This window comes from Oncorhynchus gorbuscha, linkage group LG06, assembly GCF_021184085.1.
Source record: "Oncorhynchus gorbuscha isolate QuinsamMale2020 ecotype Even-year linkage group LG06, OgorEven_v1.0, whole genome shotgun sequence".
Lineage (NCBI taxonomy): Eukaryota > Metazoa > Chordata > Actinopteri > Salmoniformes > Salmonidae > Oncorhynchus > Oncorhynchus gorbuscha.
The window spans coordinates 48,885,088-48,900,255 of record NC_060178.1 but is presented as its reverse complement, the minus strand read 5'-3'; the positions used below and the strand labels follow the sequence as shown (position 1 = coordinate 48,900,255).

Below are 15,168 nucleotides of genomic sequence, written 5' to 3'. Positions count from 1 at the left end.
TGTACCCTTGTAGTTGTAGAATGGCGAACCCGAGCACAGTGGAGCCAGGATTACTACATGTTTCCCGTCAATGGAGCCAAGACAGTTGGGGAAATTCCACCTCTCCAGGAACTGAGAATAAAACATTTAAATAAATTATACAGTCAAACTGTTTTTATTATGTTATCCCACATTTATTTACTGGATATGTGTGCATCAAAAATTCAACATTCACATTTTGCTGCTTTCTGTCAAGTAAGTCCACGCATACAATTTGATGCATACGTTCGATAAATCCATGCTGCAAGGCCAACGCAGGGTTCCATTGGAAATGAATGTACTTCTGGTGAATCAAAACGCAAAACACAGTCGGTGTGTTCGAAGCGTAAAACGAAAAGTCAAATTTGAAGTTAATTGGACAAATATTGGATCCCTTCTAGCAAAGACAAAAGTTGGATCCCGTCTACCCATGACCACTTCCTGTTCCTTGCACAGCGGAGACAAACGAGACCTATCTGTGGACAGTCAGTCTACGATCGTTCTTTATGCCGCATTCAAATCAACTGGGAACTCGAAAAACGGGGGAAAAAAATAACTCCAGCTGGTAAAATCGTTTTAACGGTCATACAACTCGGAAATCCAAGTCGGGAACTCTGGCCTCTTTCGAGAGCTCCAACTCTCCGGCCTGAAGGTCACTGACGTCATGATTTGACCTCATTTTTCCGAGTTCAAATCAGTGATCTTCAGGTTGGAAAATCGGAGCTCTAAGAAAGAGGCTCGAGTTCAAATCAATTTTCCCATTCGGATCTCGCTTTTTGTGAATTCCCAGTTTTTTTGAACGCGGCATTATAACTCACTGTAAAAAATGCGATCAAACCCCGGAAACGGAAATCTTAGCAAAATGAATTCAGATTTTTTAAACAGCTAATTATTTTATATTTGTGACCGGGCCGTTGAAGATTATATAGGTTGATTTACAGATTGAGACCTGTAACAGTAAGTGGGAACTGTTTGAATACAGCTGCTTGTCGTTTTGTTATGGCATTGTATTGTTTTTTGATATAAATTACTGTAGGTGGGAGTGGGTAGAAAATCTGCAAATAAAATATAATTGGAATAGATTCTGTTCTCAATCGTGTCAAATGTAATGTAAAACAGGTGAGATGATTAAAGAGATGCATTACGTTAATCGTAATGTAGGCGAAGGGAATGTCAGTGAAATTAAAAATGACACCGAAAACATCATCATGTACTGACATTTGGGTTGCTTATTCCCAGTATTCATGGTTATTGCACGATGCAGTGCCATTGCGTGTCCGTTTGTTGGAGGATTGCCTAATAACTGGCATTGTAAATCTGAAAGACCGCAACAGTTATACAGTTGTCCACCCTACCTCGTTGATTGCAGACAGGCTTTGTTTAACTGCAGCCGGCTTCCGATTGCACACCTTGATTTTTAAGAGTCACCATGTCTACTGGGTAAGTGGAGCGATTATTGGACTAATTTCACTGTGGCTTTAGTTCCATCTATTAGAAGCGGGTCTTATTTCGAGTATGGAGTATTAGCTAAGAAAAGGTGCAATAGGCTAGCCTATTGTAGCCAGTGATTCTAGATGACTAAACTCAACTGCATGGCGAAGGAAGTAGTTCTAGACCAGTGACGGTCCAGGTGTGGACTCAAATCTTGTGCGTCTGTGGAAACAGCAGCTCGCTGACAGTTACTCTCTTGTGGACAGATCTATGTAAACCTAACTGGTACCATAGAACTGTAATTAAGCAGCTGGCCAATTACGCAAGCCTTTAGTCCTGGTTAATCGAAATGAGCTGACAGTCAGAAGTTCTATGAACCAGAGGCAGGAGGATCAGGCCAGGGGGAGTGCTGGGCAGGATAAGGTACTGGTTAGGTTTTCAACATGATCATGGAGAGGACACAATAATAGCTACTTAACACTATTGAGATGCTCAATGTGAATATCTCAACGGCTGCGGCATCTGTCTTCTGCCCTGTCTTTCAGGTACACATGGCAGTGACAGGTAAACATGACTTTGCAGTTCTCAACACCGGGCGGAAAATGCCTCTCCTCGGTCTAGGAACATGGAAGAGCGAACCTGGCAAGGTAGGTGCCTCACACGTGATTGATTAACCATTCATCTTTTGGATCAAATATTTATCCTGACTAATTTAGGTTTTTATCAAAATGGAGTGTACTATCAATATGGGCTTGCTGTTGGGGTCTTTGTAACAATGGCTGTCGTCTTGGGTTGTGCTGTATTCCAGGTAAAACAGGCAGTGGTGTGGGCTTTGCAGGCTGGCTACCGTCACATCGACTGTGCTGCCATCTATGGCAACGAGGTGGAGATTGGCGAGGCTCTGCAGGAGACACTTGGCCCTGACAAAGTAAGCCAACAGCAAGGAACATGGTAGCTCTGGTCCAGGGCGTTACATGCGGCTTGAGTCGTCTTCTTATTTAATGGTTGTTGAAGAAGGCTCAATCGAACACTTAACACCCTGGCCCAGAGCTACGAGTATGGTATCTAAGGCTTATCAATGTGGATACCATAGACCTCATCGGGAGATACTGAGAAGGACAGAGATGTGCTAGTCCAGTGGTAGCTGCTGATTTGCTGAATACCCCGGGGTGTGAGGTGGTTGGAGTTGTCAACAAAGCAGCATGACAGAATAATGGTGCCAAGTTTTCAAACTACTGGTAGTTTGAGAAGATATATAAATCGATCTGTGCATTTGAACAACAGCATAAATACACATATTTCACTTTGAATGTCAATCTGAATGACAACTGCAGCATTTGCTGCCACAGTTTTGAACAGATTAGATTTTACTATTTAGAATGAACAGCATTCAGATCCCTTGAATTTTTCCACATTTTTTAAAGTTAGTCTTATTCTAAAATGGATTCGTTTTTTTTCTCCCAGGATGCACCTGAGCTCAATTGAGTCTCATAAGCAAAGGGTCTAAATACTTATGTAAATAAAGTATATAATTATTTTTTATACATTTGCACAAATTTATAAACTGTTTTTGCTTTGTCATTATGGGGTATTGTGTGTATATTGCTGAGATTTATTTATTTAATCCATTTTAGAATAAGCCTGTAATGTAACAAAATTTGGAAATGTCAAGGGGTCTGAATACTTTCTGAAGGCACTGTACATATCAAATTGTATTAGTCACATATGCCGAATACAACAGGTATCGTAGACCTTAAAGTGAAATGCTTACTTACGAGCCCCTAACCAACAATGCAGTTTCAAAAAGTACAGATAAGAATAAGAGATAATAGTTAGAAGTAATTAAAGAGCAGCAGTGAAATAACAATAGCTAGACTATATACAGGGGGGTACCGATACAGAGTCAATGTTCGGGGGGGGGGACTGGTTATTTGAGTTAGTATGTACATGTAGGTAGAGTTGTTAAAGTGACTGCATAGATGACAACAGAGAGTAGCAGTGGTGTGAGGGGGGGGGGCACTCGTTCACACTACCCTCTGTAGTCCGACCGCAAGGCACCCGATGGTGCAGCTGTAGAACCTTTTTGAGGATCTGAGCACCCATGCCAAATCTTTTCGGTCTCCTGAGTGGGAATAGGTTTTGTTGTGCCCTCTTCACGGCTGTCTTGGTATGCTTGGCCCATGTTAGTTTGTTGGTAATCTGAACACCAAGGAACTTGAAGCTCTCAACCTGCTCCACTGCAGCCCTGTTGATGAGAACGGGGGTGTGCTCGGTCCTCTTTTTCCTGTCGTCCACAACCATCTCCTTTGTCTTGATCATGTTGAGGGAGAGGTTGTTGTCCTGGCACCACACGGCCAGGTCTCTGACCACCTCCTTATAGGCTGTCTTGTCGTTGTCTGTGATCAGGCCTACCACTGTTGTGTCATCGGCAAATGTAATGTGTTGGAGTCGTGCCTGGCCATGCATGAACAGGGAGTACAGGAGGGGACTGAGCACGTACCCCTGAGGAACCCCTGTGTTGAGGATCAGCATGGTGGATGTGTTGTTACCTAACCTTACCACCTGGGGGCAGCCCGTCAGGAAGTCCAGGATCCAGTTGCAGAGGGAGGTGTTTAGTCCCAGGGTCCTTAGCTTATTGATGAGCTTTGAGGGCACTATGGTGTTGAACGCTGAGCTGTAGTCGTATGTATGTATGTATGTATGTATGTATGTATGTATGTATGTATGTATGTATGTATGTATGTATGTATGTATGTATGTATGTATGTATGTATGTATGTATGTATGTATGTATGTATGTACATTTAACATTTAAGTCATTTAGCAGACGCTCTTATCCAGAGCGACTTACAAATTGGTGCATTCACCTTATGACATCCAGTGGAACAGTCACTTTACAATAGTGCATCTAAAACTTAAGGGGGGGGTGGTGAGAGGGATTACTTATCCTATCCTAGGTATTCCTTAAAGAGGTGGGGTTTCAGGTGTCTCCGGAAGGTGGTGATTGACTCCGCTGTCCTGGCGTCGTGAGGGAGTTTGTTCCACCATTGGGGGGCCAGGGCAGCGAACAGTTTTGACTGGGCTGAGCGGGAGCTGTACTTCCTCAGTGGTAGGGAGGCGAGCAGGCCAGAGGTGGATGAACGCAGTGCCCTTGTTTGGGTGTAGGGCCTGATCAGAGCCTGGAGGTACTGAGGTGCCGTTCCCCTCACAGCTCCGTAGGCAAGCACCATGGTCTTGTAGCGGATGCGAGCTTCAACTGGAAGCCAGTGGAGAGAACGGAGGAGCGGGGTGACGTGAGAGAACTTGGGAAGGTTGAACACCAGACGGGCTGCGGCGTTCTGGATGAGTTGAAGGGGTTTAATGGCACAGGCAGGGAGCCCAGCCAACAGCGAGTTGCAGCAATCCAGACGGGAGATGACAAGTGCCTGGATTAGGACCTGCGCCGCTTCCTGTGTGAGGCAGGGTCGTACTCTGCGGATGTTGTAGAGCATGAACCTACAGGAACGGGCCACCGCCTTGATGTTGGTTGAGAACGACAGGGTGTTGTCCAGGATCACGCCAAGGTTCTTGGCGCTCTGGGAGGAGGACACAATGGAGTTGTCAACCGTGATGGCGAGATCATGGAACGGGCAGTCCTTCCCCGGGAGGAAGAGCAGCTCCGTCTTGCCGAGGTTCAGCTTGAGGTGGTGATCCGTCATCCACACTGATATGTCTGCCAGACATGCAGAGATGCGATTCGCCACCTGGTCATCAGAAGGGGGAAAGGAGAAGATTAATTGTGTGTCATCTGCATAGCAATGATAAGAGAGACCATGTGAGGTTATGACAGAGCCAAGTGACTTGGTGTATAGCGAGAATAGGAGAGGGCCAGAACAGAGCCCTGGGGGACACCAGTGGTGAGAGCGCGTGGTGAGGAGACAGATTCTCGCCACGCCACCTGGTAGGAGCGACCTGTCAGGTAGGACGCAATCCAAGCGTGGGCCGCGCCGGAGATGCCCAACTCGGAGAGGGTGGAGAGGAGGATCTGATGGTTCACAGTATCGAAGGCAGCCGATAGATCTAGAAGGATGAGAGCAGAGGAGAGAGAGTTAGCTTTAGCAGTGCGGAGCGCCTCCGTGATACAGAGGAGAGCAGTCTCAGTTGAATGACTAGTCTTGAAACCTGACTGATTTGGATCAAGAAGGTCATTCAGAGAGAGATAGCGGGAGAGCTGGCCAAGGACGGCACGTTCAAGAGTTTTGGAGAGAAAAGAAAGAAGGGATACTGGTCTGTAATTGTTGACATCGGAGGGATCGAGTGTAGGTTTTTTCAGAAGGGGTGCAACTCTCGCTCTCTTGAAGACGGAAGGGACGTAGCCGGCGGTCAGGGATGAGTTGATGAGCGAGGTGAGGTAAGGGAGAAGGTCTCCGGAAATGGTCTGGAGAAGAGAGGAGGGGATAGGGTCAAGCGGGCAGGTTGTTGGGCGGCCGGCCGTCACAAGACGCGAGATTTCATCTGGAGAGAGAGGGAGAAAGAGGTCAGAGGACAGGGTAGGGCAGTGTGAGCAGAACCAGCGGTGTCGTTTGACTTAGCAAACGAGGATCGGATGTCGTCGACCTTCTTTTCAAAATGGTTGACGAAGTCATCTGCAGAGAGGGAGGAGGGGGGAGGGGGAGGAGGATTCAGGAGGGAGGAGAAGGTGGCAAAGAGCTTCCTAGGGTTAGAGGCAGATGCTTGGAATTTAGCGTGGTAGAAAGTGGCTTTAGCAGCAGAGACAGAGGAGGAAAATGTAGAGAGGAGGGAGTGAAAGGATGCCAGGTCCGCAGGGAGGCGAGTTTTCCTCCATTTCCGCTCGGCTGCCCGGAGCCCTGTTCTGTGAGCTCGCAATGAGTCATCGAGCCACGGAGCGGGAGGGAGGACCGAGCCGGCCTGGAGGATAGGGGACATAGAGAGTCAAGGGATGCAGAGAGGGAGGAGAGGAGGGTTGAGGAGGCAGAATCAGGAGATAGGTGGGAGAAGGTTTGAGCGGAGGGAAGAGATGATAGGATGGAAGAGGAGAGAGTAGCGGGGGAGAGAGAGCGAAGGTTGGGACGGCGCGATACCATCCGAGTAGGGGCAGTGTGGGAGGTGTTGGATGAGAGCGAGAGGGAAAAGGATACAAGGCAGTGGTCGGAGACTTGGAGGGGAGGTGCAATGAGGTTAGTGGAAGAACAGCATCTAGTAAAGATGAGGTCGAGCGTATTGCCTGCCTTGTGAGTAGGGGGGAAGGTGAGAGGGTGAGGTCAAAAGAGGAGAGGAGTGGAAAGAAGGAGGCAGAGAGGAAAGAGTCAAAGGTAGACGTGGGGAGGTTAAAGTCGCCCAGAACTGTGAGAGGTGAGCCGTCCTCAGGAAAGGAGCTTATCAAGGCATCAAGCTCATTGATGAACTCTCCGAGGGAACCTGGAGGGCGATAAATGATAAGGATGTTAAGCTTGAAAGGGCTAGTAACTGTGACAGCATGGAATTCAAAGGAGGCGATAGACAGATGGGTAAGGGGAGAAAGAGAGAATGACCACTTGGGAGAGATGAGGATCCCGGTGCCACCACCCCGCTGACCAGACGCTCTCGGGGTGTGCGAGAACACGTGGGCGGACGAAGAGAGAGCAGTAGGAGTAGCAGTGTTGTCTGTGGTGATCCATGTTTCCGTCAGTGCCAAGAAGTCGAGGGACTGGAGGGAGGCATAGGCTGAGATGAACTCTGCCTTGTTGACCGCAGATTGGCAGTTCCAGAGGCTACCGGAGACCTGGAACTCCACGTGGGTCGTGCGCGCTGGGACCACCAGAGTAGGGTGGCCGCGGCCACGCGGTGTGGAGCGTTTGTATGGTCTGTGCAGAGAGGAGAGAACAGGGATAAACAGACACATAGTTGACAGGCTACAGAAGAGGCTACGCTAATGCAAAGGAGATTGGAATGACAAGTGGACTACACGTCTCGAATGTTCAGAAAGTTAAGCTACGTAGCAAGAATCTTATTGACTAAAATGATTAAAATGATACAGTACTGCTGAAGTAGGCCAGCTGGCAGTGGGTGCGTTGTTGACACTACACTAATCAAGTCGTTCCGTTGAGTGTAATAGTTTCTGCAGTGTTGCTATTCGGGGGCTAGCTGGCTAGCTAGCAGTGTTGTTTACGTTACGTTGCGTTAAAAGAACGACAATAGCTGGCTAGCGAACCTAGAAAATCGCTCTAGACTACACAATTATCTTTGATACAAAGACGGCTATGTAGCTAGCTATGTAGCTAGCTACGATCAAACAAATCAAACCGTTGTACTGTAATGAAATGAAGTGAAAATGTGATACAGAAGACGTTGGCTAGCGTTGGCTAGCTAGCAGAGTCACCTACGTTAAGGACGACAAATAGCTGGCTAGCTAACCTCGGTAAATTAAGATAATCACTCTAAGACTACACACTCTAAACCTAAACAACACAATTATCTTGGATACGATGATACGAAGACAGCAAAGACAGCTATGTAGCTAGCTAACACTACACTAATCAAGTCGTTCAGTTGAGTGTAATAGTTTCTCCAGTGCAGCTAATCAGTGGACGTTAGCTAGCTGGCTAGTGAAGACTACGTTAGGACGGCGAAATACGATAATTACGCAATTATCTTTGATACAAAGACGGCTATGTAGCTAGCTGAGAAGAAATTGCTAAGATTAGACAAATCAAACCGTTGTGCTATAATGAAATATAATGAAAAAGTTATACTACCCGCGGGAGCGAAGTGCAGATGCGACCACTCGCTCTGTATCAGCGCGCTGCTGCCACACACACACACACACACACACACACACACACACACACACACACACACACACACACACACACACACACACACACACACACACACACACACACACACACACACACACACACACACACACACACACACACGTGTACCGAAGTATGTGAACACCCCTGCAAAATGGGTTGATTCGCTATTGCATTTGCTGACAGGTGTATAGAATTGAGTTCAGTGACTTTTAACGTGGCACTGTCATAGGATGCCACCTTTCCAGCAAGTCATTTCATCAAAGTAGTGCCCTGCTAGAGCTGCCCCGGGAAACTGTAAGTGCTGTTATTGTGAAGTGGAAACGTCTAGGAGCAACAACGGCTCAGCCACAAAGTGGTAGGCCACACAAGATCACAGAACGGGACAGCCGAGTTCTGAAGCGCGTAGTGCGTAAGAATCGTTGACATCAGCAAACCCCTCCCTACACGCCGTCTGCCCGGTTAAGTTGAAACTGGGATTCATCCGTGAAGATGCGTGCCAGTGGCCATCGAAGGTGAGCATTTTCCCACGGAAGTTGATTACGACACCAAACTGCAGTCAGTTCAAGACCCTGCGGAGGACGATGAGCATGCAGATGAGCTTCTCTGAAATGGTTTCTGACAGTTTGTGCAGGAATTCATTTATGCAAACCCACAGTTTCATCAGTTGTCCAGGTGGCTGATCTTAGACGATCCCGCAAGTGAAGAAGCCAGATGTGGAGGTCTTGGGCTGGCGTGCTGATGCGTGGTCTGCAGTTGAGGCCGGTTGGACATACAGCCAAATTCTCTAAAAAGGCATTGAAGGTGGCTTATGGTAGATAAATGCACATTAAATTCTCTGCAACAGCTCTGGTGGACACTCCTGCCGTCAGCATGACAATTACACGTTCCTCAACTTGAGACATCTGTGGCACTGTGTTGTGTGACAAAACGGCACATTTTAGAGTGGCCTTTTATTGTCCTCAGCACAAGGTGCACCTGTGTAATGATCATGCTATTTTATCCGCTTCTTGATATGCCACAGATTTTTTTTGTGCATATGGAAAATGTCTGATCTTTTATTTCAGCTCATGAAAAATGGGACCAACATACATAACTACATAGTTACATACATAACTACAAAGGTATGATCTTTGTCCCCATGTGCATTTGCAAACTGTAGTCTGGCCTTTTTTAAGGCGGTTTTATAGCAGTGGCTTTTTCCTTGCTGAGCAGCCTTTCAGGTTATGTTGATATAGGACTCGTTTTACTGTGGATATAGATACTTTTGTACCTGTTTCCTCCAGCATCTTCACAAGGTCCTTTGCTGTTGTTCTGGGATTGATTTATACTTTTCGCACCAAAGTACGTTCAATCTCTAGGAGGCAGAACGCGTCTCCTTCCTGAGTGGTATGACGGCTGCGTGGTCCTATGGTGTTTATACTTGCGTGCTATTGTTTGTACAGATGAATGTGGTACCTTCAGGCATTTGAAAATTGCTTACAAATATTTTTCTGAGGTATTGGCTGATTTCTTTTGATTTTCCCATGATGTCAAGCAAAGAGGCACTCAGTTGGAAGGTAGGCCTTGAAATAAATCCACAGGCACACCTCCAATGGACTCAAATTATTACAATTAGCATATCAGAATTTTCTAAAGCCATGACATCATATTCTGGGATTTTCCAAGCTGTTTAAAGGCACAGTCAATTTAGTGTATGTAACCCACTGGAATTGTGATACAGTGAATTATAAGTGAAATAATCTTTCTGTAAACAATTGTTGGAAAAAGTACTTGTGTCATGCTCACAGTAGATGTCCAAATCAACTTGCCAAAACTATAATTAACAAGACATAGGTTCTAATGACTCCAACGTAATTTATGTACATTTCTGACTTCAACTGTATGGATGTATATTTATTTTATGTTTATTTTTTGGGACTTGTCACACAAGTTATCCATTGTGCCACTAGCCCGACGATGGGGTCAAGTAAAGGGGTGTGTGTTTCTGTTTAAACCTGTCTCTGTTTACAGGCCCTGAGGCGAGAGGATGTGTTTATCACCTCCAAGCTGTGGAACACACAGCATCACCCAGAGGATGTTGAGCCCGCTCTGCTGAAGACACTGAAGGAGCTGAGGCTGGAGTACCTGGATCTCTACCTCATCCACTGGCCCTACGCTTTCCAGTGAGTTGCCTCCATCATGGGTTCTGGAGAGGCACTAGCCTCACTGAACATGATACAGTAAAACATAGGATTGCCAGACACTAGCAGAATTTCCTTTTTTAAATTAATTTCAATCTGGGTATTAAACTTGCTATAATAATTTTAACAATGATCAATTCACGTTACAGGGGGGGTTGTGTAACAACAAACTGTATGGGCATCCTACTGTTCAGTGGTAATTGTGCCCGTACTTCTCCTTACCTTTCCCTCAGACAAGGTGACGCTCCTTTCCCTAAGTCAGAGGACGGCACCCTGCTGTATGACGACATCGACTACAAGCTGACTTGGGCTGCCATGGAGAAGCTGGTGGGAAAGGGCATGATCAGGGCTATCGGCCTGTCCAACTTCAACAGCAGACAGATAGACGACGTGCTGTCTGTAGCCAACATCAAACCCACTGTGCTCCAGGTAAGGAGAAGATGTGTTGACTGTGCGTACATTGTACCTAGCTACCAGGACTTCCATTATACCTGATTTGGGTTTCCACCCACGGTGCTCAGAATGATAGAAATCACATTTGATATAATTCATCTTAACAGAACATGTAAGTCGAGGATGCAACGAGGTGTGTCCTTACTGCACATGTTGAAGATGGTATAACTGTCCATTGACTTTTCCTCAGCCAACAAGATGAGTAACAAACAGAAATCACTAGCCTACTGTATGCTTAGGCGGCGCACAACTTTCAAGTTTGGGGAAGCAATTTTTCATCCATCTAAACTGGAGGAGAAAATTATTGTCCAAAAACTTGAGAGGCACTGACCCAGCAATAACGAGTGAGTGCACACTCACCGGAGATATAGCCGATGCTCTCAGTTGGTGCCAATGAGATGCGCTATAGGACTACTGTTGTTCGCTCAATTAAGTTGAGAATTTTTATTTCTAAAAGACATGTCTTTTCATTGTCTCCTCTTCACAGCAATAGCCATTTACTTTCCAAACTGTCTGGCTACTGGACAATGAAAGAGAAATTAAAAACAAAATAACATGAGAGAAATGGGCTACTGGTTTCAATGGCATATGGAAGTCTATATAAAATAATTGCCTCCACGGATATGCTAAGATTTTGCCTAGGCTACTTTGAAGCAAGGTAAAACATGCCTCCTGATATTCTGTAAAACATTCAAGTTTCAAACAATTTAAGTAGCTATATGTTTTAAAAATGCATACTGCCACCAGCTCATCCAAAGAGGTGTGATGCGCCGATGAAGCCTGCCTTCCGTTGACTATGCATTTGAGTGGCGAATGCGAAGAATGCCTCAATTAGCGGCTGAGAAATACAAATATTAGCGATTTTTAACACACAATTTCAATTAGAATTATTGCGCTTAAAACCATGTCTGACAGATTTTCTGCTTGAAGGCTCTGTATCTGTATGCTGTGCATGAGATGCATAACGAATAAATATTCCACAAAAGTATGCAAATGAACCCAAATGAACCAATAAGCATGACTGGTCAAATGTATTTCCATCGACTGGTGTTTCAATCATTAAATAGGCTAAAAAGCATTAAACGGCTGAAAGCCGGCTGTTTTCAGCTAACGGAAACCCTGCTAGCTACCTACCTGAAGATCAGTTGAGAAACTATTTTTGTTTATTTAACTAGGCATGTCAGTTCAGAATTTCAGTTAAGAACAAATTCTTATTTACAATGACGGCCTAACCTGGCTAATAATTGTAATTGTAGACCCCTACCCTAACCCGGACGATGCTGGGCCAATTGTGCGCCGCCCTATGGGACTCCCGATCACGGCCAATTGTGATACAGCCCAGGATCGAACCAGGGTCTGTAGTGACACTCTGGAGCAAGGAGTCATATCTAGAATCTAGAATGTTCTGTTCCACAACCAGTCTTCTCACAGTCCATCGCTCCTCCAATATCCTTGCATACAACCCTCCCCCTACTGTCTCTTCGTGTCCCTGTCAGAAATACAGCAAGTGTTTGTTTGTTGACAGTTAAATATTAGAACATACGAGTTTTTTTTTTTTGGTTTGAGATTTTCTAGGTAGGGAGGTCTTGATATGTGGCATGTGCTGTGTGTACATTATTCCTCCTTACCTAAAGATCAGTTGGTAAAATATTGAAAAAGTTTAAGACAGGAGTCAAACGTAGAATATTCTGATGCATAGTCCTCCATTGCTGACAGTTGTGGTTTCTGTTATTCAGGTGGAAAGCCATCCGTATCTGGCTCAGGTGTTGTTGCTGCAACACTGCCGGGACAGGGGCCTGGTGATGACAGCGTACAGCCCACTGGGGTCACCGGATCGGGCATGGAAGCATCCTGACGAGCCCGTCCTCCTGGATGAACCAGCCATCGGCACCTTGGCCAAGAAGTACAACAAGTCCCCAGCACAAATTATCATTAGGTGAGTAATGTTATATAATGTTCTAGCCTAGTACTCTTTACTCAATGATAACCCAGCATCCCCATCCCCAGAGGTGATGAACCCCTCCTCTTGCATCTGTACAGTGAAACAGGTGTAAAATAAATAAACAAACAAAACCACACACCTTGCCTTGCCCCAATCTGCGTGCTAGTGGCACAATGGATAACAGTGTGTCTGATTACGGATCAAAAGATTCTAGATTCGACTCCTGTTTAAATCGTAACTTTTTTTCAATATCCCAATTTCTCTTTTAGGTAGGCAGAATAAATGTATCAGTACGATATATCAAGACCTCCTGAATTTAGCACAATAATTCCTAAAATAAATTAATAAAACACTCATATGGTGATTAGATCTTGCTTTTCATGTAACCTATTTGGTCTCAAACCAAACCATGTACATATTGTCTCTTTCTAGATGGCAGACGCAGCGAGGAGTGGTGACTATCCCTAAAAGTGTGACAGAGGCTCGGATCAAAGAGAATATCCAGGTGGGTTATTCTGTTTGACGATCTATAATTGTTCATTGCTGCACGATTCAGTCTACTGCAAGAAACCACAGCTCCTATTACTACTATTTCTACCCATCAAAACTGTTTTCATAATTCCCATCGTGTAATTATTTGACTACTGAGTGGACTCGTAATCTAAAATGCGTGTGTATCCTCAGGTGTTTGACTTTACCCTTGCAGCAGAAGAGATGACGTGTATAACAGCATTGAACAAAAGCTGGCGCTACATTGTACCAACCATCACAGTGAGTGACTTTAGAGCTCCCTCTACTGGTACATGTGTACAATGGATGTGAGACTAGAGAATGTTATTGAAGTTCTATGGGTTATGTGATAGCCAGCTCACAATGGTTAAATGTTTCATAGAGAGCTAATACTATATATGCTGTATGTAATCAGTTGGTTGAATTAAGCAACCAAAATGTAGTGTCTCTGTTGATATTCTACCATAGCAGTTGTCAGTGGGCTAGTGGGGCAATGGATGACACGTCTGACTACGGATCAGAAGATTCTATGTCCGACTGCTGGCAAGCTTGTGACATTTTTCCAATTGTTGTTGCAGGTTGATGGGAAGCCTGTCCCCAGGGATGCAGGACATCCACACTACCCCTTTATTGACCCCTACTGAGTAAATCCCCAACTGCTGCCCACTTGTGCCTTGGGAACCCCCTCCCCTTCCTCAACCCCATCCTAGGCTGTGTCCCAATTCAATTACATAGCTTCATTTTGTCATAATCCTCCTGAGTGACAACTGATTTGAGAAGTTTTTTTTTTTTTTAGGGGAAACAAGGTTGGTAGAAAAAGTCCAGCTCCTGTCAGATCAGTCGTCATGGTGGTGGGGTGGCGGGGAAAGAGTGCTTTAGAGTGTATTAGGACATAGCATCTGTGTTCTTCGTAATAAAAATGTTTTGTTACTGCCCTTGAATTATTTGCTTCGACTGATTGGTAATTAACATGCATCTTCACTTGGAGGGAAAACTAGTCTAAACAATAGTGTAAATACTAAACTAATTTACTTTCTGACTCAGGCTGCACAACAGCTCTGATGGAAAAATGTTTATGGAAATGCAGTGTTATAAACCATTTTACAGCTGTGTTTTGTAATGTATTTATCCCATCTTTCACCAAGCCCAGTACCTACATCCCACTAACTCAACATGTGTAAATAACAATGTATATGTAGAGACTAGTATACAGCTGCAGCAGTTTTATGCTCTTGTCCCAGACAGAAGATATCCCAGCTAGACAGACAGATATCCTGTTGCACACCACAAACCTGGACCACCTGGATGGAAAGAAGGATTCTGATTATGAGTTGTTTTGATTAAATTTACTAATCGTGCTAGGTGGGGAGCTTTTTATATAAATGTTGCATGTTCAAAAGTACATTTTGATTATTCCTATCTACCTAAAGACCAGTTGGGAAGTGAAAAATGTATTAGATAGCCAGGAGTCCAACCTACAATCTAATGATCCGTAGTCAGCCGTGTAAAATTACGTTGTCAGGGGGCGCCAACATGGGATCAATATCATGTCAAATGTAAATCACTATCCACAAACACCTTTTGATTTGTAAATCGAGGGCCTTAAGTAAAATGAATGCCATAAAGATTTGCACATAGGAGAGATCTGTGCAAACATGACATATGGCAAACCTGCAACTCCATATTTGGAAGCACTTATGTCACCTAACTTTTGGCAGGAATTTGACAAGAAAAAAAGACAACGCCTAGATGAAGTTCTCTCACAATTGTTTCTATCCCGGTAGAAAGTGTTAGGGTTGCGTCAATTCGAATCTGGTATCAGGATAAATATGACATT

The 15,168-nt window shown here is 44.9% G+C and overlaps 1 protein-coding gene across 3 annotated transcripts; it reads left to right on the top strand.

The window, feature by feature from the left end:
* Positions 1-820: 820 nt before the first annotated feature.
* On the top strand, positions 821-14,272 carry LOC124038048 (aldo-keto reductase family 1 member A1-B-like). 3 transcript variants are annotated; one of them, XM_046353438.1, is made up of 9 exons: positions 821-975; positions 1,995-2,096; positions 2,258-2,377; positions 10,257-10,408; positions 10,660-10,855; positions 12,616-12,815; positions 13,254-13,326; positions 13,506-13,592; positions 13,910-14,272. In XM_046353438.1, the coding sequence occupies exons 2-9, from the start codon at positions 2,001-2,003 to the stop codon at positions 13,973-13,975; spliced, it is 990 nt and encodes a 329-aa protein (XP_046209394.1). In that variant the 5' UTR covers positions 821-975; positions 1,995-2,000; the 3' UTR covers positions 13,976-14,272. The 3 variants fall into 3 exon arrangements, with proteins under 3 accessions (XP_046209394.1, XP_046209393.1, XP_046209392.1); XM_046353437.1 differs by lacking the exon at positions 821-975 and adding an exon at positions 1,118-1,872; XM_046353436.1 differs by lacking the exon at positions 821-975 and adding an exon at positions 1,129-1,458.
* Positions 14,273-15,168: the final 896 nt, after the last annotated feature.

Bases quoted from the DNA above. Each gene is read 5' to 3' on its own strand.
- LOC124038048 (XM_046353436.1), top strand. From the start codon at position 1,189: ATGTCAGTGAAATTAAAAATGACACCGAAAACATCATCATGTACTGAC. The intron at 2,378-10,256 runs GTAAGCCAACAG...CTCTGTTTACAG, and splicing joins AGACACTTGGCCCTGACAAA to GCCCTGAGGCGAGAGGATGT. The intron at 13,593-13,909 runs GTGAGTGACTTT...TTGTTGTTGCAG, and splicing joins ACATTGTACCAACCATCACA to GTTGATGGGAAGCCTGTCCC.